The sequence below is a fragment of the Branchiostoma lanceolatum genome, chromosome 1, assembly GCF_035083965.1.
Source record: "Branchiostoma lanceolatum isolate klBraLanc5 chromosome 1, klBraLanc5.hap2, whole genome shotgun sequence".
NCBI classification, from domain to species: domain Eukaryota; kingdom Metazoa; phylum Chordata; class Leptocardii; order Amphioxiformes; family Branchiostomatidae; genus Branchiostoma; species Branchiostoma lanceolatum.
The window spans coordinates 25,050,650-25,076,497 of record NC_089722.1 but is presented as its reverse complement, the minus strand read 5'-3'; the positions used below and the strand labels follow the sequence as shown (position 1 = coordinate 25,076,497).

Genomic DNA, 25,848 nt, shown 5'->3' with positions numbered 1-25,848 from the left:
ATACCAGGCCTACCCCTGGGTGTGAATCCGGTTACACCCACCGTTTGACTCCAATGATTACTACTGATTGGACAATTTGTTTTGATTGTTTAAGTATCTATTCATTAAAGAACAAATCGGCCAGCCGCTCGATTTTCATTGAGATGCGTTACCATATAAAGCACTGAATGGATTTACAATCATACCTTTAATTACTTTATATTTACATACTAGTTTCACCGGTTCTGGCACTTTATTTCACATAACCAATGCAAGGAGGTTCTATAATTAAAGAGTCCTCTGGGTACGGCAATACCGTAATTGACTGTTAGTGTTTCGGGTCTGCTAATGGACGATGTTACAAATACTACTGGTCTTTAACATGGCCGCCACTATCTTGGGGGCAACGTACGTTTCTCTGGCTACAGTAAAGATATATAAATGTAACACGTTATTTCATCATTCGTCGCTTATAATCATTAGAATGAAATTGGAACAATGCTACCGTATGTTACACATATCTATCATTGTGTCTTTTGTTAAGGAAGCTGCAATGTACACGTAGGGATGGGTAGATATGATGTTGCATATGTCGATACCGATAGACAGTTCGGATGATAGAAGATTAAGGGCAAAGATAGAAGATTAAGGTCAAAGTACATACGAAGGACATAGATATAGAAAAACGTCCCACCTACTTTATGACTATCTAAAGAAACTAGCAGATGCTGGAATTTGTTTCTGTCATGATAGCACGTAAATCGCGTTGTCAGATATCTCTCCCCTTCAAACTGGGGTGAGCCCGTTGCCAGGTGATGTTTTGCCACCTGTTAGAGTCATCCACTCCACCAGGTTTACTCTGCTAAGTGTTCCTCTTACGAGTACTTGTGTTTATCTACGGTGTTATGTTGTCTGCGTTGCCATCGTTCTGCGCTTTCCACAAAAGTGCCAAATATGTCTACGTTCCGTGTTTTCAACAACATGTATAATGTCATCCATATACATTTTTCTCTCAGCAGAACAGGCACAGTCAGCGATAGCTACATATTAACTTAACATATCTCTCTTATCAAAAGGGGCCGTGACCCTCGTACATTTGCACTTGCGTGTTATGGACATAACTCCACCCGGTACCGTGGAGGTCATATCATACCTATGCAGAGCTGGAATTGACTCTTGACCTTCATTGACTATATTGTTAGCTGTATAAAAATAATACAGAGGATTAATATAATATTTTGCAACTTATAATTGTATTCTCTTTTCGCTGTTTTGTAGTATTCTTTCGCTGTAATTTATCGCGTAGCAAAGTTTTATGTTGCAAACATTCGGGAAGTTCCCTAGCAGAATGCTACACCTTACATCAACAGTTCTCTCAAACATCCCACGGTGATACGTGACCTTCCTCTCGTACAAATGACTTCAAAGCATTTCAGCAGACGACATGTCTGCTTAGAAATCACGTTTGAAGTATTTACCACCTGTAGGACATTTATTGGAGACCCTTTGCCCCCAAAGGGACAATCCATATCCCGAACCTAATCCTCTACCACGTTTGGCGAAGACTTAAAGTCAGTCAGATTGGACTTTTGTAGACTGTTCGCTGTTTTATGAACTCCCGGTAGATTGTAGAGTTTGTCTTGATCAAACAGGTCTCTCTTTGTGAAGCACGTCTGTAAACACACCGGTGTGATAAGGCGGAGTTTTCCGTTGGTTGAAGGATTTGGCTGATAAGGTTTGTCGACATGCGGTGAGACTGTGAGAGGTCCACAAACTTGTTCGAGTCCAATAAATTATACCCTGAATGAAAGAGGAAAATGAAGGCAGTAATTCTTTGATCGCACCAATGGTGAGACGAGACGACTGTGAGTTAGTTAGTGAGTGAACAATGGAGGAAAGAAAGGAATGAATGAAGGAGACAGACCCCTGAAAGGATGATTTGCGGATGAACACTGATTGGGATTTTCGGTGAGTACTTCGTGGGGGAAGGGGGTACAAAAGTTGTAATAATCATAATAATTACATAAATCGTCTGTGCTTACCAGATTTGAATTTATCTTATTATAGATATTAGCATCAGACACTGATGCCTGCGAATGATTGATTGATAGATATTAGCGAAAATTGATGACAGGCGAAACTGCTGAACACTTAGTACTATAAATTGATATAGTGTATTCATGATTATCGACATGTTTGGCGGTAAGTTTTCAACAACAGACGACTTGCCTCTCATCAAGCGTGATAAAGTCCAAACGTTCAACACTGGGGTCAGAGGTGTCTAGCTGTGTTGCCAAGGACAGAGAATGTGTGATATTGGTATGCGGGTACCTCACACTATTCATATCATAAGTCGTTGGGAAAATATTGCCCCATTACCAGTCATGTGTAAGAACATAAGGCCACCGGGCACAGAGCCAACTAGCAAGAGGTAACGTAAAAATGAAAAAAAAAAAGTTTAGTTGATACATTTATCTGAGGTTTCTACGCACATTTGGAGGGGGGGGGGTAAAAAGAGATTAAACATTATTTTCCCATCAGACTTGTAGCTAACAAAGAATGTTTAACTTTTTCTGACTTCTTTTTCTGACCCCCCCCCCCCCCCCCCCCCCCATTACACAGCTCATCGTATCATCCGTATCCCCATACCTACACCATAGCGCTTTGCACAGATAATGCGTTCGTTATATTGTATTTTCCGATTCGATCGCGGGGGGAAAATGCATACATTTTTTTACTACGACCCCCCACGATACGTACGTGTCGTACGTACAATGGGTGATTCTAGATTTGTGTTTAGTATTCTTCTTTTCAAGGACACGGAAATGCCTCTGTAGCACGATGTATGTGAAGGCTTTTTGTCCGATGTTTGAAACAACAATATTTCAGTGTACTGTCAACACGGTATCCTGGCAACGCTTCCATATTCCGACCATTGACCTGTGCGTATTGTAAACTACAGATGGTATCAAATATTCCTGTATAACGTACAACAACAGACATAATATTTTGGAGTATCACAGCGTAGTTTGAAACGAGGAGTAAATAAATGACTTGTGATCAAATTTTACTGCTGTAGTCTAGTTTTGCGATGTCAGTAGAAATTTGGTTAGTGTGTCACAAGTAGCCTACTCGAAAAAGGAAAGAACAAAAGTACTTGCAGATAAGTCTCACCCTCTTCGTTTTGGTCGGAATAGTATGGGGCTCTTATAATGTCTTAAAATCTCGTGAGAGCTCTACCTTTACTTGATTAGCAGGTGAAATGTAGAGTGTGGTTTGTACCAAAAAACTATAGCCAGTACTAGTGAATCACCCAAAGTCTGAGATGATTGGCTTTTCGCACCTATCGCTAATTAGAACCTCAGTTCTTGCACTTCAGTGATTGATAAAAGATCCTCCTGCCTGGGACAACTTTGAAAAGATTGCCTGTCGGTCCTCATATGCATGTGTCTGTGTAACAAAAGAAGCAGATCTTGTTATAAGGGATCGTGACTAGTTTTTTCCCACAAGCCTGGAGATTACAACGGAACTCGGTCTCATCTAATTTTTCTATCAAAGGTTTCAATCACCACGACACCAAGAGTAGCAGATGCTTCTCCGTGATTGATAGCCTTGAAATGACCTTGATCATTGATGGCAACATGGCGGTGCTGTTTACGGAGAGTAAAAAAAACACCTGTGGCGGCAATGGCCGTGAGAGGGTTTTCACGCGCAACTGACCGTGAGCGCCCGCACGAAAACCTCAGTCTCTCAGCCCACCGCGGGAGTTTACGCGAACAACAGAAACACTTTAGTCACACAATAGTAGGTTTACACTATAGCTGGGCCCGGGGAGTAGGGTTACCGGGCGGTGCTTGGAGATTGCGCGGTGTCGTGTTTGTTGGGAAGGGGTCGCGTGTCGCCTCTGGGGGTCAGTCGCGCGCTCGTCGTCAAGGAGGTACGACTGCCGTGGACCCGTGGCGTCCTCACATGGCGATCTGTCAAGAACATCGGTTATAACTGTGTCCGTGTTCTTCTAACAATCACGTCTGCACGAGAAACATCGGTTTAGAGCTGTGCCTTGTTGATGTAGATGGCTGGGTAACGTTCGCGGAGGATGTCGTCATGCAGCGAGGAGTAAACCACCATGGCCTCGGTAGGAGGCGTCGTTATGCCCGCCTGGCAGGACAGGAGCTACCGTAACGGGATCGGGATGGGCGAGAGGACAGAATTCGTCACCGATGGAGGATTTGGAGGAGACTTTAAGAATTCAGAACAACAGGGAAAAGTGGATGAACCACCACGAAAGACCTCTATGACTTCGGTTGTGACAAACAGGTGAGTAGAGGAAAAATGAAAGAATATCTGTTGTAAAGAGGGAGATGAATACCTGTGGATAATGTTTCATTGTTTTGGTTCTGCTGATCTGTATTCTAGAAGTGACCGCTGCGATATTTACTCCTGCATTCAAATGTGGCGCGACAACCTGTCTAAAAGGGAAACAACATGTTTCTCTTGTTACTACAAAACATACAGCAACAGTAGCGCATAGTGTAGCTGTGCTATATATCATGTAAGACGAAACATTCGTCTGTTCGAGGCAAGTTTGTACCTATACTATTTCCTATTAACAGACTAACGAAGTTGTACTGCCTGTCTGTGATGTTCTGCTTTCTAACGCTTACATGTGACGCGTTTACATCAACATTTTGCGTCACACAGATTTTACTAAAATATATACCAAAAACCACCTAATGCAAATTAACATGTCATTTGTATTCGGATAGTTTGTACAACCCAAACCAAAGTTGTCCAGAGGTACGCAGTATGTAAGAAATCAAAATTCAATCACTGCTTTTGGTAGGATGACTGCCTATATTCTCTTGACAGCACACACTGCCACTGTTGAAAAAAAAAGAGAAGGAAGAAAATGTTTCAATTATCCCTCCCAATGTCCGTTAACGTTTGTAAATTACATAAGCACTAGTGACAAACGGGAATTCGTATCATTGTTACTATATCATCAGCAAAGCCAGACATGTTTGGAAAGGTACTTTGACCAGTCAAGTGTGCTAACAGACGTTGTATCAACAACAGGTAACGTTACAAAGACGAACATACGATCTTAGACTACATGTAGGTTAGTGTAGCTTGTTTAGACTTATTTTGTCTTGGGTCACCCTGACTAAAAAGCCTGTCAACTTATAAATCTCACTGGTAACAAATCTCATATTATCCGAAGTTAACAACAGATTAGGAGGCTAGGGGATTCCGGAAAGACCAGACAAAAAAGATTATAACCAAAGATGTACTGATGATATGACAAATGTTGTTAGACAGGACGCCATGCATTGAAAAGCTCTCTATATATAGAAGATAGATCATATGAGAACATTAAAGGATAAGGGGTTCCTTGCATGACTGGAGGCTCAGCCATATCAAGCGCATAGAGAGAACAGATAGATCTAAGAGACAATTGCTCTCTGTCGGTTCTCTAATACATGTACAGCCCATCTCTGTATACTATAGGAGTCTGTAATGCATGCCATGGATGATCATAACGCAGTAGCTTCAGTCCCTGTCCATAGTAAGTTCATTGCCACACGGCATTCTGTATAATGATGTCCAAAGCGGCCGATGATCGCCTTATTACGTGTTCATACCGTCCAGATGCAGGGCGAGGCGAGGTCTGGGTACGTGTTGTTTCATGTACAGTTTTTGCGTCGAATTTTGGCACCAGGAAGAACATGTTCACGTTCTGACTGCCAGACCTTTTTTGTATCAGACAGTAGGAGATCTTGTCATTGCTAAATTCTAATATTTTTTTGCGTCCTGGTGTGGCACACGTAGTGTTATTGGAAGTTTTACTTTTGACTGTCTAGATGCTTCATCGATAATTGTTTGTACACTGCTAAACATGTCGAGAAAAGCACCGCAATATAATGTAACATGTAGTCGTGTGCAGTACTACCAGTACCAGGCATTGTGGTAATTGACCGGTCACCTAGCTTGACTCAGTGCTATACATTTGTTAACTTAGAGGCGGGTAATGCGAGTTTGGGGAAGCATGTGGCCCATATTCATAACACTAGTAAATGATAATCCTCGCCCCCCAAAGCCTCCCCAAAGTTGGCACTACAACAAGCATGTAAACAGTATAGAGTAACATCATCGCTGTTGCACGTTGATTTGAATCTATCGCCCGTTTCCTTTATCTTCATTATGTACGTGGGGTCTGTTTAACACTTGTTTACGTTACTCTAGACACGTTTCAGACAACATTAGAACACCTTTCAGATAGACTTTCCACAATGGCGCACCAACAGAACACCCTTCACCCACCACCGCCCCTATTGACTCCAGGAAACATGATGATAGCACTGCAACGAGATCGAACAATCATGGCTGAAGCTTTTGTCGTCTACCTTCATGATCTACGTGTACTACTGACTGCCACTGATAGGTTAAATTTAAACTTCCTCCATTCTGTCAGAGTCAACGGCAGCTTTGTCCATACCCCCTCTCCCCCTCACAAAATCATGGACCGCAGTCACGGAGCATACATAGAACGTTACGTCACTTATCCTGCTATGTAAAACTTGCGACAATATGTAGGTATTTGTAAAACTGTGATTTAATAGCTTCTTTCTCTCTTAAACGGATCATCACAACGCTCCGAATCCTTTGTATGAAGGTAGATGCATGTATATGCTAGAAATTCCTTCTTCACCTATTATTTTTCTTTCTTTCCTTTATTTATCTAATTGTTGTTTCTCTGTATTTTGTTTGTTTTCTAGCACTCTTCACCTTTTTTTACTATTCTCGAAATCAATCTCATAAGAAATTTTCGTTGGAAGTTCCTAAAGGCACCTTGTAACGTCCAGTTTATTTTCTAATTATGTTCCCATGAACGACTTTGGATAACAATATTTCCCCTTTTGTCTAATTTTGTTTGACATGTAATTACCTGCAACCTGGTGTACAAAGAAAGTTACAAATTAGTCACGTCTTACTTGGTTGCACTGATACGTTCTACGGTTACACACAGATTACCATGGTGTGAATGGTCTAAACCCGGTTCTGTTACCGTAAGAACCGTTTTCTTGGCTTGGCATTGAAGAACACAAAATTCCTCCTCTTTTCTATGCGTCAAAGCTCGTTGTACAGTACTGGGGTTTATGTGGCCGTGGGTAAGTCCGCGTTGGTTTCCCCGGGTTGGCATGCCTTTCTCATCATGATAACCTGTTCTCTTCTTGTGGTATACGTAGCGCCAGTGCGACTGATTGAAAGTGCATAACAAGATGTGTAGACCGTTGCAGATGCTGATTCAAGCCTTGATTCAGTTAGAGAATGTTGCTGGCTTTCCTTCCAACATCTGCTTGGAGATAAGACGGTCAGATGGAAGTCGCCCTTCAACATGAAGGCGGAGTGAGTTTGGTAACTGCAGCAGGGTTTTTATAAAAGTAGAAAGAATAGACTGACAAAGTTTTGAATCAAATAGAAGTAGATCGATAACCATCTCTTAGCTAATCTCCAAGTAGATGACTCCCGCGTGTTTTTGCAGTATAAAATAACTCCTCAATATGTCGCAGGACCCAACATCTGCTCGGAAATTCGTTTGAGACATGGTCGGTCAATGACTGCTGGCTGTTTGAAGATTATACCCTCAGCTGTTTTCCGGCGTCGCCTAATGAAGTCTGACAACAGGAGCTAAATTTGCTTCTCTTTTCCTGTTAGCGTGAGTAATCAGCGAGTGCCGGAGACGTCTATCTATATTTTCATTCATCTTTTGTTGGAGACGACCTCCTTAGTCATGTCCTAATTAGGTTTGAAGAGGGGATCACGCGTCTTGGAGATGACTGGTTGCTATGGAGACACGAGAGGGTATAGACTATAGTGAAAAACTCCAGGGGAAGGAGACGGACAGAAAAGGAAAACGAGAGACAAGGGCAGGCAGGAGAATGAAACAAGCAAATAAAGCTAGCTGTCTGTCAACTTGTTTGATTCCATGATATGTACGGCAATATACTCAAATTCAGTATAATGTATTAACAGTACTAGTAAAACATATGATATATGACAGTCTTCTCTGTTGTAGTCTTGTTATTGTGTTACATATACTAGTATACCAGTTACGCTTACCAGTTACGCTTCTAGCGGTTCTGGTAAGAACTGCAATACCTGGTAAAATTTATGACGTCACATGACGTCACAGGATAGGCCAATCATCTGGGGGCGGGGCGCCCTCTACCCTCCGTTCAAAAAGCCGCATTAGATTACAGCCCGGCTGCGGCTGCTGAGGTGGAGTTCCTGTTATTTGGGGCAAGTCTGTCGTCTGAGGCAAGTCTGTGGACATCGCCGAGTGCTTACAAGCCGACTTAGGACGCCAAAACAAGGCTTAGAAGGACTAGGACGGGAATTTCTCCCGGGATCTTCTGGTGGCGGGAAAATCAGTGCAACAAATCACGGCGTCCTACTGAGGCTGCATGCTGCGCGCCGGTGTTGTACAAGGTCGTCGGAGATAAAGACATAGTTTGAAGGCAATCTTTACCTCGTGATTTTATCGTATGACCAAATTTCAGTCGTGTTTTTGGTGAGGTGTTGTTCACGGCTGACTGGGCAGCTCGCTGACAACAGAAGACTCGATACGGACCAGTCGCCACAACAACACAACAGCCTGAGATTCCGTCACATTCGATCGAAAATCTTTTAACAAAGACATCTTCACTGCACCGAGAAGATGGAAGAAGGGCTTTCTTATCTCGAGGTTCCTTGATTTCCTAGCAGCCTTCACAGCTCAAGCATCCTCTAAGAGTCAAGTGTGGGAAACGGAACAAAGGTGGAACCACAAGACAAGTCAGGCCACCGCGAGCAGGTCAAAACAACACAACAAAACAATAGACACTTCCAGAAGAAACCCGTCCGTCCCAGCCACTGCTCAAGACATGGAGCGGGAACGCCCAACTCCTTAAAGAACTGCCTCCTACAGTCATAATTAACTTGAAGATTGAAGGATCCTCAGAATCAAGTGTTAAAAGCACGTGAAAAGAAGACGCCTTGAGCCAGACAGCGCAGCGATTGTACTCACAGCATGACCCCGGTTTTGACAGCTGGACATGTGAAGATTTGTAGAAGACGTTACCTGTCCTGTTGCCATGGCTACAGAGTCTTTAATGATGGATTCTAGAGGGTGGAACGAGCCTCAGGGGTGTCTGCGGCTGATGGAGACACCTGACGCGATGGACCGGGTGGCCCTGTGGGACACCGGGGACAAACCCTCCCTGGCCTCGGAGCACCCCAGCCTCTGTACCGAGGACCTTGAGTCACCTCTCCGGTAACAAATTATAGCCAGGCATTCATATTCAAAGAAGCTATTTTATGTTTCATCTCTTTTTAACAACCAGATCAATACATAGGCACAACCATGTAACATGTAAACCAGATTGAGATCGTACAACATCTGTTAACCGTTATAGTGATACGTTTCTCAAGCGTTAGTGTTTTGGAAATTATGAACAGATGTTTTGGAAATGAACAAAGTGACTGTTTTACACATGGCTGCCAGGCATTTAATTTCAGGCAACATTGCTTCAGTTAGGAAATTAAATATTACAGCTTGATAATAACAACAGCTTTTTTGGGATCAGAAAACTCAACATTTTTTCAAGGAAAGAGTGCAGTACATCCAAAATATGTCTGTTTTGGGGTTCAAAAGATATTACAGAGTATAGAATATTAGATATGTTATGGTTTAATATCTCCAAGCAGATGTTGGGGAGGAAAAGTGTAATGATTTCTGACTACCAGGCTTCTCTGGCAGTCACTAGTCCTAAGGTGAAAAGTCCTGCTATCAGAAAACATCTTCTGCCCCAACATATGCTTGAAGATGAATCTTCTGCCCTCAAGTTGACTCCAACGAGAATCCTGAACCTTCACCTAGTACCTCAGAAGGCTCCCAGATACAGGAGGAGACAGTCAGGAATTCCCCCCCCCATGTGTGTGGTGTTCTGTTAACATAATGGCCACTTTCAGACCCCACTAAAATCTCCATGGCTGTCAGCTGGGAATGTGTGCACTGTCCAACACATGGCCTTCCTAACCTCTCCAGGAGAGAGGGATTGTCCTTCGCTTGTCTTTGTGTTTGGCCATGTTTTCATGCTGTGTGCTAGTGTGTAGTCAGTTGTCATGTTTTTATGTGCACCTCCCCCTTATTTGGTGCCGTACAATGGATAGGAAGAACTACATAAAGTTTACTCAGTAGACACTAGATTTGGGTACGGCTGCACAGATTTACCGTAGGAAAGGCAATGATGAAGACAGTATTTCTATTTTCAGCTTCTTAAAGACATAGTTGTAAGTTTTCCTAGCATTGTTAGTGTCACCATGGCAACACAAAAGCTGGAAGAACATTTTTCACTGACCTACTTATTTTTTTAGTTTAAAAGCAGAAGACAAATTATAAACAACAACAAAAATACTGTTGTGGAAACTTGTTTTCGTCATTGAAAAGAGAATTGTTATATACAGATTAAGTTTTAAGTCCAATCCTATTTTGTATTGATTTTGATGCTTTTTGCCAGAACCATTTGTGAAAGTGCCCTCTTTTCTCTATCTTGCACTATAATGTTACCATTCCTGACTCTGCATTCTAACATATTGTTTACTTTAAAGCTAATTATAGCAACTTTTTGTTGTTGTTTGCTACAGTTCACTGCCAGGATCCAACGATTCCCTGGCGGACGCAGGCAGCGATGGAGAAGAAGATAGCGTCCGCGTGGTCGTCAGGTAACCATACACAAACCACCCTCCCTAGAGACGGCTCTCGTAGCCTGGGTCCCTGGGGGGAACTTGTGGTGATTAATGTACTGCTGTCACCTGCCATGCTTTAATACTAAAACATTCACCAGGTGGTTTACTGGTCTAACCTGGTCTCAAAACTCATGACAGGCCAGTACCTGTCCCTCCGTCCCAAAAAAATCTAAACTTCATGATGTGAAATTGATGAAAATGTATTTTTGTAAGCTTAAAATGACAAATTTAACAAACTATTTGGCACTAAACTCCTATTGCCCATATCAACTGTAAATTCTATTCACAAACAGTCAAATTTCTATTATTATTCGAGATAAGTCACTATTTACCAGAATATACTGTATTGAGTTTTCCCCACTTCCCCCTATGTTTATATAGTTTGCCTTGTATGTGTGCAATATTCAATTCTAATTTATAAAAGAAGGAAACAAAAGATATGAAGGCTGATAAATTCAAGGAATATTTGCAATGTTTAAAGACAAGTCCTTGTTCATGACCCTGTGCTGTCTAGTCATGGACTGTTTTGAAGAGTCTGTTCTGTCTACTCACTACGTAGTGCTCAGAGCTTATTCTAAAGGAAGCCCTGAAGCATTTCTGTCAAGGACGGTGGCGGTGCTTCACCCACAGTCCCCACCCCTCCCCATACACCGACATTACCACATGAATAGAACACCTACATGTGTGCTTGCCGGTATAGAGATACAAAGTACCAGTTATTACCAGCACCCATGTCTGATTTACACTAAGACAAACAGGATTTTGACGCACCGCAAGGTTCACTATATTTGTAGAATGTTTTTCTCCAACCTAAAAAAAGCTATAGCTACATTTACATGTCTTCCGAGTTCTTTGTCTTAAAGTAAAATGAACTTTCTGCAATATTAGATATAGATCTATATGTATACCTGCATGTGTAGGTGAAATCTCCTGACTTCTATTTCAAGGAAATGCATTATGATAAAGGCCAGCTGTTACAGGTCATAATCATATTCCTAATCCATCAAAATGTCATGCTTCAGAATTAAAGAAGGCTGGCTCAGACACTGTCTCAGTCTGTAAGCAAGGCTGGATGCACATTCTACAGTGTGATACCATATGATAGCTTGAGGGAATAATACAGGACATTATTTACAGCTAGTATAGTGTCAAATCGACAAGATAGTCAAAAGACCCCAGAATAGCATACAATGTATGTGAGTCCTGTTTTGTATAGATGACGTTAAATCATTTACCACCATAATATAGCATCTTGAACCTGACATTGGCATCAAAGGGAGTGAATGCCATGGGATTTCTTCAAATTTTTCTTTGATCGATCCATCAAAGTGCCATGTTGTGTCATTTTAGAAAGGTCTGAGTTTCAGTACTTAGAGTCCTCTATAGCAGCTGTCAAAATTGCAAGGGCATCAAAGGTTTGTGATTTCATTGGAGTAGACATCTATTGGGTATTGAATTGATAACACTGGCCTATACAACTTGTATGTACAATCATTTATTTTAATGTAGCCACTTCTACACGTCCGTGTAAAGGCACTATTGATGGGGAAATTATAATGTCTAGTTGTCTGACTTGGACAAACTATGTCGCATTGTTTCATTAACAAGAACATGTGATTTGAAAGGCAGGCAGGCAATTTGTGTAATTTGTAGATATTGTGTCTAGAAACGAAAAATGTCAAAATGATGACTAATCTACTAATTTTTTGAATGGGTTTTACCTTGGATGGGCTAGACTGGAATGGACAGGTTTTGTTATTAATTGAGGCCATCACTTGAAAAGAGATAAATGCATGTTTTATTGCGAAGTTGAACAAAAGTAATATATCTGTCAACAGTAATCCTACACTGCTAGTAAGAGTGTTCATTGATTAGCCTCATGTAACACATGTACCTACAAGCACCTTACCTGTCCACCACAGGTCAAAATGATTGATGTGGAATTACATTTCCAGCCCATATACTAGCCTAGTTGTGTTTGGACAACCTAGAAATGTCAGGGTACTCAGGTATAAGAAAGGGATATTTATTTTCCTTTTTACATTTTGCCTAAGTGTGTCAATAGTCAGCGTGATGTGTCGCTAAAACAGCTGGCTACAAAAGGAGCCTTTATTTAAAATATATCACCATCAGACAAATGTATTACATAATATTGTAATATTGATAGATTAATTAAGATAAGTGTGGTGGGTACATGCTCAAGGTGTGGCTCTACTCAAACATCATATCCGAGGAACATCCCAGCTAGCCGAAGCTAGGTATTCATTTACACCTGATGAGTGGAGTGAGGAAATTGGTGTGAAGTGCCCTTCCCAAGGGCACAACATAGGGACCTGTCAGGGATTCCACTCAGTACCTCAAACCAGGTTCTAGTCAACAACCCTATATAAGGCCACAGTGCCACCAAGTAATATTAATAGACATACTGCAATATCCTAAGAATATCCGATTATCCGATATCCCTGATTTGAATTGGTGAGCCGTGCCCAAGGTGTCCCTGTTTCTGGGTCAGATCTCTAGACTGGTACATCCAGGGATTGTGTTGTTAGTACCATGGATTACCTGGATGGGTGAAGAACTAGGCTTCACCGTAAATCATGATTCCACCTTTGGGGAAAGATGTGCCTTTCTGTGGATAATCCATTTATTTTGAGTGACATATTAATCTCTTGAGGCTGTGAAGTCAGGATTTATTGTTATTTTTTGCTAGGGAAGGGGAAATTAAATGACTACTTTTTTTCAAAGCACTCTTTTATCAACTTTGAATATTTCTGTACCATTATGATCATTTTTCCACCTTCACATTTCAACATATTACTAGTGATTCCATCAGAAAAGTCAGCCATTATGTAACTAATAATATTTATCATTGCGAAACATACATTATGTTACAAAATAATCAAGCACTAACTGATATAATTGATAACTAGAAAGGCAACATTTTCGGGAAAATGCAGGATATTCCCCTTCCATTAGCTACACCTGAAATATGATATCCTTAGCATTGACTGTATGAAGTTTCTGCATATATTATGCAAACGAGGTCTGCATTAGCATAATCTATGGTCAGTTGTATTCACCTTTCCTAAAGGTACCTACATCTCAAATATGACATCCATAGCTTTTATGGCAAGGGATATGGATAAATTATGCATAAGGCCCTCATTATCATAATTTATGACAGGGGTTTTCTAACCTTTCCTAAATGTACCTACATCTTAAATATGACATCCGTAGCCTTGACAGTAAGAGAAATACAAGTGCATGCCTAAATTATGCAAATGAGGTCTGCATTAGCATGATTTATGGCCAGGTGTGTTCACTTTTTCTAAAGGTACCTACATCTCAAATATGACATCCAAAGCTTTAATGGTAAGGAAAGTACAAGTTTATGCATACATTATGCAAATGGAGCCCTTACTAGCATAATTAATGGCCAGGTGTATTCACCTTTCCTAATGGTACCTACATCTGATATATGACATCCGTAACCTTTATGGTAAGGGAAATACAAGTTAATGCCTAAATTATGCAAATGAGGTCCGCATTAGCAGAATTTATAGACAGGTGTGTTCAGCTTTCCTTAAGGTACCTACATCTGAAATACGACATCCGTAGCCTATACGGTAAGGGATATGTATAAATTATGCAAATGAGGTGCTCATTAGCATAATTCATGGCCAGGTGTGTTCACCTTTCTTAAAGGTACCTACATCTCAAATCTGACATCCGTAGCTTTCATGGTAAGGGAAATACAAGTTTATGCCTAAATTATGCAAATGAGGTCCACATTAGCATAATTTATGGCCAAGTGTTTTCGCCTTTCCTTAAGGTACCCACAACTCAAATGTGACATCCGTAGCTTTTACGGTAAGGAAAATACAAGTTTATGCATAAATTATGCAAATTAGGTTCACCATTAGCATAATTTATGGCCAGGTGTGTTCACTTTTCTTAAAGGTACCTACATCTCAAATATGACATCTGCAGCTTTAATGGTAAGGGACATACAAGTTTATGCATAAATTATGTAAATTAGGTCCTCATTAGCATAACTTATGTCCAGGTGCATTCACCTTTCCTAAAGGTACCTACATCTCAAAGATGACATCCGCAGCTTTTACGGTAAGGGAAATACAATTTTTTGCATAGATTATGCAAATTAGGTCCTCATTAGCATAATTTATTTTCAGGTGTATTCACCTTTCCTATAGGTACCTACATTTCAAATATAACATCCGTACCATATAACATAAGGTACATATAACTTTCTGCAACACCATTAGTAGAGATACCACCGCACATCTACTTGGTTTTTGGCAGAAGAAGAAGAAGAAGAAGAAGAAAGAAGAAGAAGAAGAACAGGCAAGCAAAAACAGTATATCCCCCTTCCCACTGGAAGGGGAATATAATGATACTGTATGTGTCACAACAGTTTCAAAAGGTCTAATTAGAGTGATCTGGTTGAAAACGTACGTGTCAACCTACATGTATTCCCTCTTTTTAAATGAATACGTGGTTGGTTTGAATTTCGAAAGTTAAGCTGGAGGGATAAAATGAGTAAAGGGAGGAGTACTGCCTTATAATGTCAACATTATCCAGAATGTAAGAGGAGCTAAAGTCAAACTATAGTATTGCTATCTGCAAATAGAATAGTCATTAGAAGTACTTACTGTAAGATAAAGACAATGTTTGACCTTGGTGCATCTTTTAGCACTGTTTATAAATGCCAAAAACATAAAATGATGACGTTAATGAGTTTTTCATGTCATTTTGCTGTCCATAATATTTCCAGTTTCGCCCCCAATGTTATACATGAATGGACCTGGATTATGTACTTCCCCAACTGTAAATGTGGTAGCCTCGCTTCTGACCTTATTGTTCTAAAATAACGTTAAAGATCTTAAAAAAGGACCTGAAGGTACATGTAGCATTTCAAGCAATACTTCAGTTGCCTTTGGCCGCCTCTTACTTCTTTTTCTGTGTTATTCCATTGTGACAGGCATGTGGAACTATACTATAGACCTACATTTGTATGTTCTTACTAATAATAGTTCATACGAAAGAGAGAAAATATAAACAGGCTAGGTATGCTACAGCAAGGCAAAAACAGTTACTGAGTGATTTTGACTGACATTGCACCAGGTGGCAACCAAACACCTGTAGATGTTGATTATTTCATCATCCTCACGAATTCGGCTTGAGGCTACCTTTATTTCTTAAGGTCAGCGACTAAGTCGCCAAAAATTGCTGAGACCTTGGGTAAACATGATTGACATGTAAGTGTTAGTTAAAGGTCAGGTCCTCAAGCCTGCGCTAATAATGCAGGTTATTATTTGTAAGCATTGTTGGCACTGTGTAGCCACTACATAAACCCTTCTGACCCATTTGAAGGGATCCTTTGCGCTATTAGACCATTCATACAGCTGACAGCCTCAGATGATCAATGGCGATCAGGCCAGGCCTCTGCCCTCGATCAATATGTACAGGAAAAGATTCAGGCCTTCTCTTGTAGGGTCCCTCAGGAGGTGGTGCTTTGTTCTCAGACGTGTTGGTCATAAATCTGAGGGTTGCGGAGGCTCGCCAGGGTGTTCAGAGGCGGCGTCTGTTTTGTGGTGGGATAACACGATGGACCTTTCTGCAGAAACAAAGGCAGCATGTTTCTGCTGGGCACAGTGGAGTTCCAGTCATGTGGAGTATGTGATGTGCTTACCAGGGCCTGAACTATACATCATGGAGCCCTGTAGGATATAAGGAGCACTTAGAAAAAAAAAGATTTAAAAGCTATGAAATCTCATGCATTTCTGCTATTTTGATGACCAAATTCTATTTTTTATTTTGAAAAGTCCATTCAGTCATTGATATTCTTTCAGTAAACCACAACTACACTACAATACAAACTTGAAGGTATATTGACCTTCTTACATAGACCATAAGGTGAATACCTCACATTGGATACCCTCTTGTCAAGATCAAGTGCCAAGTATATCGCCTTGAAAACATGTTAAGTATGACATGTATGTTTACTTCCTATTCGGTCTACTTACCATGTTTATAGCAATTCAACAGGACGTAGAGACAATTTGGCAGGAGAGTAATTCGGCAGGACGTAGAGACAATTTGGCAGGAGAGTAGATTCTAATAGGGATTTCAATCTCCAGTACTCTTCAAATTTGGTAAGATGCAAACTTTAGGTAACTGCAGTTCCATCTTTGAAAGATGTACATGTACATGACCCCTCAGAAAAAGGTTTGCTGTTACTGAGCTTTGTAACATACAGCATGCATCCAAACATGGCTCGTAAAGGCACCTGCATGTCATGTAGGTTAGCACGGGTAAGAATAGGAGTTGTGCAGGTGTTTTGATGTCTACCTGTACGTACCTTAGCCTCCATTGCAGACTCCTTCCGGCTGTTTTCATTTTTTAAGTTCCAGTTTTACTATTACATTTTTTTCTTGTTGTTGGCCGGGAAGGACCTAACCTAACCTCCAGTTTTGTACACTGGCACATGATGAACCAGTCTGCAACATTGGGGTAACATACCGCCAACAGTGTTCCCCAAAATGCCTTGCATTCTTCACAGTATCTTCCTTGAACACAGCACATAACAAAGTCAAAATGGTACTTTTAGAAACATTTTGAAAATTGTTTCTTGATGGACTGAAAAGCAAGGAAAATAAGTATAGAAGTAAAACTTGTGATGTGCAGGTAAGGCCACACCAATTTTATTTGTTGATTCTCAGATTTTTTCAGAAAAAAATTGGAGTGACCGGGCGAAAAAAAAAATTAAAAGACTTTAAAAGAAATTTTGAAAATAGTCTGGGGTGAAGATAAGGGTTAACATAACATAAAGAATAAGAGGATTATTCAAGTTTCAGCTTTGTATGGCTCATTTTATGCAATGCATCCCTTTCTTTGATCTAGTACTATAATTTCAGTAACAAAATTACCTTTTGCCATGTAATATATTGATATTGAAATATATGAAAAAGTATAACTTATGATAAAATGTGACCACACTTTTTAGGTATGTGCAGGCCTTTTTTTCAAATTGGGAAAAACAGGACAGGCTATTCTGAGAAGCAACAAAAAATTTGTGTGGCCTAATGTTGGATACTACTAGTACTACTAGTACTAGCTGCACCAGTATGCAGAAAACTGTATTTTGATCCGTGTAAACATGTTTGCACTGAGTGAAAGTTGTACACAAACACAGGTGGGCACAGATCTCTCCTGTCTCCATGACAACCAGGTGGCCAGGTGGGCTATCAGGTGTTTTTTTGTTTCACCTGTGGTTTAGATCTCAGCCACCAGACTTGTTATAGAAACAGGGTAATCTAATTCTGGTGGAAGGAAATCAGTTGTGTATAGGTGGTAGCTCAGAGCCATGTTGACAGAACTAATTACTAGGCTTCATTCTTGTTTTCTTCTGGTTGATTAGACAGGGTCCATGTGACTATATATGGGACAATATATAGTAGAATAAATAATTTTGAACACTTTCAAATTTGTTATTGGAAAGATATTTGTGAGCTTGTTCAAATTGCAAATCCTTTGTTTTGACTGATCATAAGCTGTGATGCAGGCTCTAGAAATCATAATAATCAACTTTGAATGTTTGATGATTAAATGTATTGGATTAGTTACAAGACCTAAATCTAGGTTAGGCAGTAGATTGTCTTTCTTGGCCACATCTGTCTAATGACACATTTTTCTTTTGTTTTTCTATGTGCCAAGAACTGACAGGTACTTGTGTATCTCTTACTTGATCTCAGTTGATGGTCGCTACTGTTGATGGTTGCCAATAGCAACCATGACCACATGCTGGGTATGGGAGGGGTTGATGCTGACTAATCATACTGATAAGAATACAGTACATTACAGAGCACCCATTGGCACCTCATTAAAAGGTCATTAAGGGTTGTAATTAGGTTAGAAGATAGTGAAAGGGTTTGGGTGAAAGGTATGTCAGCTGTACTCCTGTAGAGCTGGAGTAGGGATAATGTACAATATGTCCTACAGGCAGTAGGAGGGATAATGTACAATATTCCCTCTAGTCTAGGCTGCAGGTTTGCCCAGTCCAAGTCATCTACATGTAGCTTACCTCCTGATGTGATATGACCTTTTTCATATCATACAAAATGGTGAAATGGTCATTATTTTTGTCTGTCATTAGCAACAGGATTCAATCATCTGACACAAAGACTCTGGGCAAAAACCTGTCCATAGGTCTTGGTTAGAAATGGACAAGTTTTCGCCATGTCCAGTCAACACAAATAAACTAAGTGGTGAAAGCATGACGCCGCCATTATGACTTACAAAAGCTGTCAGGCATAAAAAACATCAACTTTCTGACAGCTCGTGTTTCGTCTGACGTGTGGTGTGCCGTCGCCAGGTATCATTACCACGGCGACCAGACTGTTGACATAACACGCCCGCTCTGTACGCTGATGTATCATCAATATTGTCACTATTGTAGATTCCATTATGTGGTGAACACAGTGAATGTCAGCTGAATTCTTTGTCTATCAGGACCATTTAGTAGGCAGCCAGAGATGGAATTAGAATGTCTGGAACTCCTGAACATCTTTTTGAATAAGACTGAATAGTTTCAAAGGCAATCTGGAAATCAATAGATTATCAAAGAATGGTTGCAGTCTTCATTTTGGATGGTGACGTAAAGCCAGCGGCCCCGAGTAGCGTCAGGCATCAGCCTCAAGCGTCAAAGAACCCAACACACTTATAGAGAAGTGGAGGGTAAACCATGATCTCCAAGCAGATCTATCAGTGGCAATGACAGTATCCGAAGGGGCAAAAGCCAATAATACTGCTTTTGCCCTTTTGATACTGTCATTACCACCAATAGATCTGCTTGGAGAATAGGTAAACTTCCAGGTGTTCATGGTGGAAAACGCAAGAATTGCCAAAGCCACATTACATTTACAGTGTAATGATGAAAAACCATAATCTTTCACCTCAGTTGAAGATGACTGCTTCACCTTAACATGTACCTTTGGCATCTTGAACTTGTGTGTTTGAGTTTACATGGGGTGCCTGAAGGGGCATTACCTTGTTTGGAAGAATCGCTGGTGTGTTTCCATTATAGTGCCAGACTCAAACAAACAGTCCAAGTTGTCCTTCTGTATAGCTAGTGCATGTGGAGTTCATTGGCCCTGCACTGCTCCCAGGACTACACTGTTTGTTACCGCTCACAATTGGCAAACCTCCACCAGCAGAAGTACAATAGAGTCTGGACTTCTGTATTATTCATGTACACAGCTGAATCCTTGTGATGATACAAACATATAACAGTGCGATAGGATGTCAAGGTCGAGATACGGGAAGAATGGAATATCAAAGATAATCTTCATTGTGTATTTACCCATAGTCTGGTCAGGTTGTTTATGGTTAATGATATGGATGAAGCAGATATTACATGTTGAGAGATGTGCCTGTTGTTAACATCCAATACATCAATACGACCAAATTCAAATTATCATCAATATCATTAGTCTTCCCAAAACAATATTATCATTCATACTTATGATAAAAAACCTTGGGGGTATTGTTCCTTGATAAGAGATAGATTATACAAGGTGACAAACCCATGTAGTGTCCTTGGATACTGCACATGCTTTATTGCTTTGGTTAAGGCACAAGGCGTGAAATTTGATAAAAGAAAAAAATGGTACAATTTATAGCTTTTACTAGTTTGTTGAAGGAAATCAGTCCATCTCACTTACTAATTATAACTGTCGAAACAAACAAAAAACAAGCAAAAACACAAAAAAGATGTCGGTAGGCAATCTCCCTGATATGTGTCTGGTATAAACTTCTTTTCAGCAAAGGTCACATATCATTAATGACAAGACAACTAAACTCTGATTGGTCAGGACAGAAGGAGGGCACGCTTACCACACCTTTGCTGTATTTACTGACATGATCAATCTCAACAATCCAAGTACTGTACATGTTTCTTGGTCTTTCGTTTGAGGTTGATTGTAGATATAGACGGGTTTGCAATTTTCTGATGTCAATAATAGTTTTCTCTAGTATTTTCTAGTATAGTCTGTACTTATGTGTATAATTTATGGAAAATACATGGACAAATAAACTACACATACATGAAAATTGAGTTCTATGAGACGTGATAGTTTTTTAATTCTTATACTGGTATTCTCTTTTCCTTCTGGCTCCTTTCCTATGAAGCAAAAATCTATTGACTTGTAATATTGAAGACTGTGTAGCTTCATTAGCCTTCTGAATTTCAAAATTCAGATCAATTGAAATTCAGATCAAACCAGTGTGATCTACTAGTACAGAACGTTAAGCCTTAGATTAATTCAGAATTATAGGATGTAAACCTGGTTGGTGTTGGATCAGTTGGGTGGATATTAAATCCGACATTCACACAAAGATCAACAATGAATTTTTAATGTGCAGGAAATGTTGGGCCTGTATTGAATGGCCAAGTTGGTAATTAGAAGAGACAGGGTCACAAGACAATCACAATAGGGCTGGAGATATCTTGCCGCATGTTCTGAGTAGGAACCGACTCACGCAACCCCAATTGTGTATGATATACATGTATGTGGAGTTCCTTTAGTCTTCTGTTGCTAGCCTGGATAAAGCATTTTCATATCAGATGAAAACAAAACACAACTCTTTTCTGTGAGAGTATGGAATAGATATGTTATTTTTGGACGGGCTTGTATGCTAGAATTTTTGAAAAAGCATTTAACAAAATTCTTTTTGGAGGAGAAGAAACTGGATAACATAAAATTTACATTTAAGTTTAACAGTATGTGATTATTTTGAAGTAGATTCTGCCTTTTGTCTTTTTTACTCAAACTCCACTCAAGTTTTTTTCCTCACTTCCTGAACCTATGACCTGTTCTGGTTGGCACCCTGGCTTAAACACTATCTTTCTGTGTCTACTCTATTAGGCAGACAACAATACACTGGCCAAGCTTACCTGCATACCTTTACAATTAGCCCTTTTACCTGTGGTTCTCCTAGTGTGTAATAATAGCACACATCACAAAGGACTTACACACAGCACTGATGATAGTTACTGAGGTGGAACCAGGTAAAGGGTGCTCTGGACACATAATTGTACACCTTTGGGTTTGGGAGGCCTTTTTAGTTTACAGATGGCATGATACAGGCCTTTTTGATACTTTTCAAACTCACAAAACATTGCATTAGCCTTTTTTTGAGAGGTGTTTTTTTCTACCTCATAGGACTAAACCTTTCACAACTGAACTCATTTAGTAAAGACCTTGATGATAAAGAGTTTGAAGTATGGGATAGTAAATATTCCTGTGGGTTAAAGCTGTGAGGCAATATAGAACCGTTCTAATTTTTCTTATCAGTAATGGTGAAATCGTAGAAAACATTCTATTCACACAGAAATTACTCTTTTAAGATGTGAAATCAGTTCTAATGTTAAGGTTGAGGTGCCTCACACGGATAGCGGGGGCATGCTAGATTGTGGGGGCCAGTGGGATAGTGGGGCCAGTAAAGTTTGGGCACGATTGCGGTGGGTGATCGCGTCGAATCACGGGGTCAATTCTCCCAGGCTAGGTCATGGTAGATGGAATGATTTAGAAGACAGCAGGGCATGCTTTGTGACCAGATAAGCCCAGGATATGGCAAATTACACAAAGTCATCTTGTTCTGCGTCACACTTTGTGCAGCAGGTTTTCTCCCAAATGTTTTTGGAATGTGGCCAGCTGGCCTGGGAGTTTCAGATAAGCAGTATTGAAGTTTCATAAAATATGTAATCTCTACTTATTATTATCTAACTTATGATCAATGGGTGTCTTCAGTGGATCTATATATCTGTACCAATCATTGTCTTTCTTTAAGTCTTCTGAATCCTCTCTAAACATAAGAAATAGAAAGAAGACAATGGTAAGGTACAAATGTGTACATCTAAAATCAAACAAACAATCTCATTGATGTTGTTGTTTCAAACCAGTCCCGTCATGCCTGTATACCACTTCAAAAGGAGAGGTCTGCCAACTCATCCTGTATCACAGTAAGGCTGTATTACTGAAAACAAAGGAAACCACCCAGAGGTACGACAAATGAGGTGATTCCTATTGTTTTCTGTGACCCAACTGGTAATCAGAGCATGGGACACTGATCCATGGTCCTATTTCCTCCGGCGACTGATCTTACATTCGTTTAGATACAGATACAGCCTTATCAACAACAGGAAGATCATCTTAATTTGGTTGTCCAAAGTATTGTCAAAGAATTGAGAACTGTACCCAGCTGATAATGAAAATATATTGCCCATTTACGGAGTTGTTAGTCTGAGAGTAGTACATGTAGATACAAAACAGACACAGGGAAAGTTTATTGTGTTTGATAATTAAACTACAACTTTGATGGTACTTCCATTGAACACTGCTCTTGGTGACAAACTCGCTTGGGCAATGTGTCGATCCTAAGCTAGAGCTCTGCAGCAGTAATGCACAGAAGCCTTGAAAGCTTTCTAAATAAACCAACTGTCGACCAAGGTAAACAACAGAAGTAACATTTGCAGGGTGGAACAACATCGGCATGGCCCATTGAGAATCAATAGGGGGCTGAGCCAGCCATGTTGACTCTGAGGACTTAGAACATGTCATGGCGGATGGCAATGTCAACAGGACCTGCTGTACACTCCAGCTGAAAGGGAAAGGAGGAAATCCCAACCGCAAATATATTCTGGATTTATACCCCGCTGGAGGATTTTAATGTTATTGTCAGAGCACCAGCTGGCTGGTCGGCATTTCCTGTGTGTTCTAGGTATATGTACCACTCACTCAGTATTTTGAGGGTATCTACATGTATGAGTAGCTGTTTGCCTTCTCTTAAGTGGTATCATTGCAACATCATTTACGTAATGATAACTTATGATATTGATTTCATATTCTCTTCAGTATGCATTTGAGTAACATTTGAATCCGGAACAGGCTATGGATGACTTAGAAAAAGGGTATCCTCGGTATGTTACATATAGCCCGGCTTTACAAGGGATTATAGATTATAAATGGTTTGAAATTGAATCTACATGCAGCGCTGCTACTCTACGGCTGGTATAATTGAAAACATATCAACTTGAAAGGACAAAAAGCGGTTTGACTGTCAGAGCAAGGCCATTCTGTATTGTACTACACAACTTAGAAATGCTCAATGTCAAATGTTTTTGTATTGCAGTAACTGTTCAGTATTCACATAGAAATTTATTTGTTCTTATACATACAGTCTTTCCTTTGATCTCCATATATGACAAACTATATGACAACCATAGAGGAGAAATCTTAATTGAGTTGTCAAGATTCAAGCAGGCTCACATACAATGAAAACCCTGTGTTTCCATTGAGTGACTTTTCTTTAATCTACTTGTCACTTTGAGGATCCAACTGATCATGATTTAGTTCATGTCCTTTCTTTTATTTTCCCCAAGGACCAAATGACATGAAAAGAACTGATTTGGTCCTTTTACCCTTGGGACCATCTTGTGTTTACTCGTCTCCAGGGGAACCCAGTCACAGACACACCCATGTCCTTAGTTAACCCAGCTAAAGATTAGGATAAATATTGTCATAAATCTTTTCCTGTCAAACACTGTTAAGCATTCCAAATGGAAAAGATTGGAAGATGCATTTGTACATCATCATTAACTTGTCATCCTTTATATTCTGATTGTATTCTTGCATGTATATGATGTAGATGTGACAAATCAATTTTGGTGTAATATTGATGTTTGAATTTTGTACTTTTATTTGTACGTTTGTACACATGCCCTGCCCTCCATTTCACAGAAAATTCTTGACATCCACTCAGAGCATTTGAAAAACAAATATTATATCAACATATGATTTATGTTTTATCTGTAGGAAATATTAGAATTTCACATTTACAAATTTTAACATATTAAACCTCCGAAATTATTTTTATCCCCATGGTGATGTTCAGAGCTTTTTTTTGTAGTGGAAATCAGAAATTCTTTGCAAGCACATTAGAATCTCTCCTCCATTAAATGATGGCATATCCTATATGAAAACATGTAAAACTAGAAAGGCCGTCATTTGCCCCTGAGCAAATACAGCATGTTTAGCCATACTCCTCCCCATGCAAGAAGTGTGCTGTCCCAAAACAACACCTGGGCAAATCGAAATATTAACTGCATGTAGAAAGGCAACATTTGCGAGAGCATCATACTTCTCCAATCTCCCTCCCGATGCATAAATTGACTGTTCCAAAATCACCCGTGCAAAAAAATTCTCTCTACAAGTTCTGCGAGACCCCAAGAGCTTCTTACTGCAACATTGGCAAAGGCTTGCGTGTGTTCCTGCAATATGACCTAAGGTGACCTAAACAGAACACGCGTTCTTTGGCCAGTAGCAAATGGAACGCGCGGAACCTTAGATAGAACATGGATTCCTTGGCCAGCAGCAAATAGAACATGGAACGTGGATACCACTTTTGGCCTGTTTTTGGTCTGAAATGGGTCCAAAAGTCCCCAAAATGAAGCATTTTGAAGTGATGTACACCAGAAATGTGTTGGAAGTCCTGTAGGGACATGTTCAAGGCACCCTTGTACCGAATTTCAGGTCACTTGCATGTAAAACCAGGCCACAGGAGCCCAAAATATAGAAATTGTCTAAAAATGCCCCAAAAGACCTCCATAAAAATGATTTTAAGGGCTGTTTCAAAGCAATTTTAAAATCACCTGAGGGTATTTGCTTTCTTTACCTCCATGCCAAATTTCAGGTCGGTTGATTAAAAAATGGCGGAGTTGAATCCATTTGAAGATTTGGCAGGAGAAGAAGAAGAACATGAACAAAAACAATATGTTGAGCCATACTAGGTATGGCTAAACATAAAAAACTTTCTGTTCTCTTTGATGTTCCAGAATACGGCCGCCAAACGACCTGGAGAACAACAGGAAAGACAAGGTCATCACACAATGTCCAGGGAAAGGTGCATTATGGGTAGGTTCTGAAATTTACATACTGAACTGTTAACTTGCACCTGTGAATTCTTGGTCTTATTATATAATAAATACTCCATGGTAGATGT

General features: G+C 40.1%; 1 protein-coding gene across 6 annotated transcripts in view; it reads left to right on the top strand.

Moving 5' to 3' along the window:
• Positions 1-1,870: 1,870 nt before the first annotated feature.
• The window catches only part of LOC136444080 (kinesin-like protein KIF12), a 44,260-nt gene continuing 20,282 nt past the window's right edge, over positions 1,871-25,848 (top strand). For 3 of the 6 annotated variants that reach the window (XM_066441572.1, XM_066441597.1, XM_066441562.1), the window contains exons 1-3: positions 3,886-4,296; positions 10,666-10,743; positions 25,682-25,760. In XM_066441572.1, the coding sequence (XP_066297669.1) occupies positions 4,106-4,296; positions 10,666-10,743; positions 25,682-25,760 (348 nt within the window). In that variant the 5' untranslated portion in view covers positions 3,886-4,105. Of the gene's footprint in view, positions 1,948-3,885; positions 4,297-8,177; positions 9,293-10,665; positions 10,744-25,681; positions 25,761-25,848 lie in introns of those variants that run through there. The other 3 variants (XM_066441606.1, XM_066441589.1, XM_066441581.1) reach the window with 3 other exon arrangements.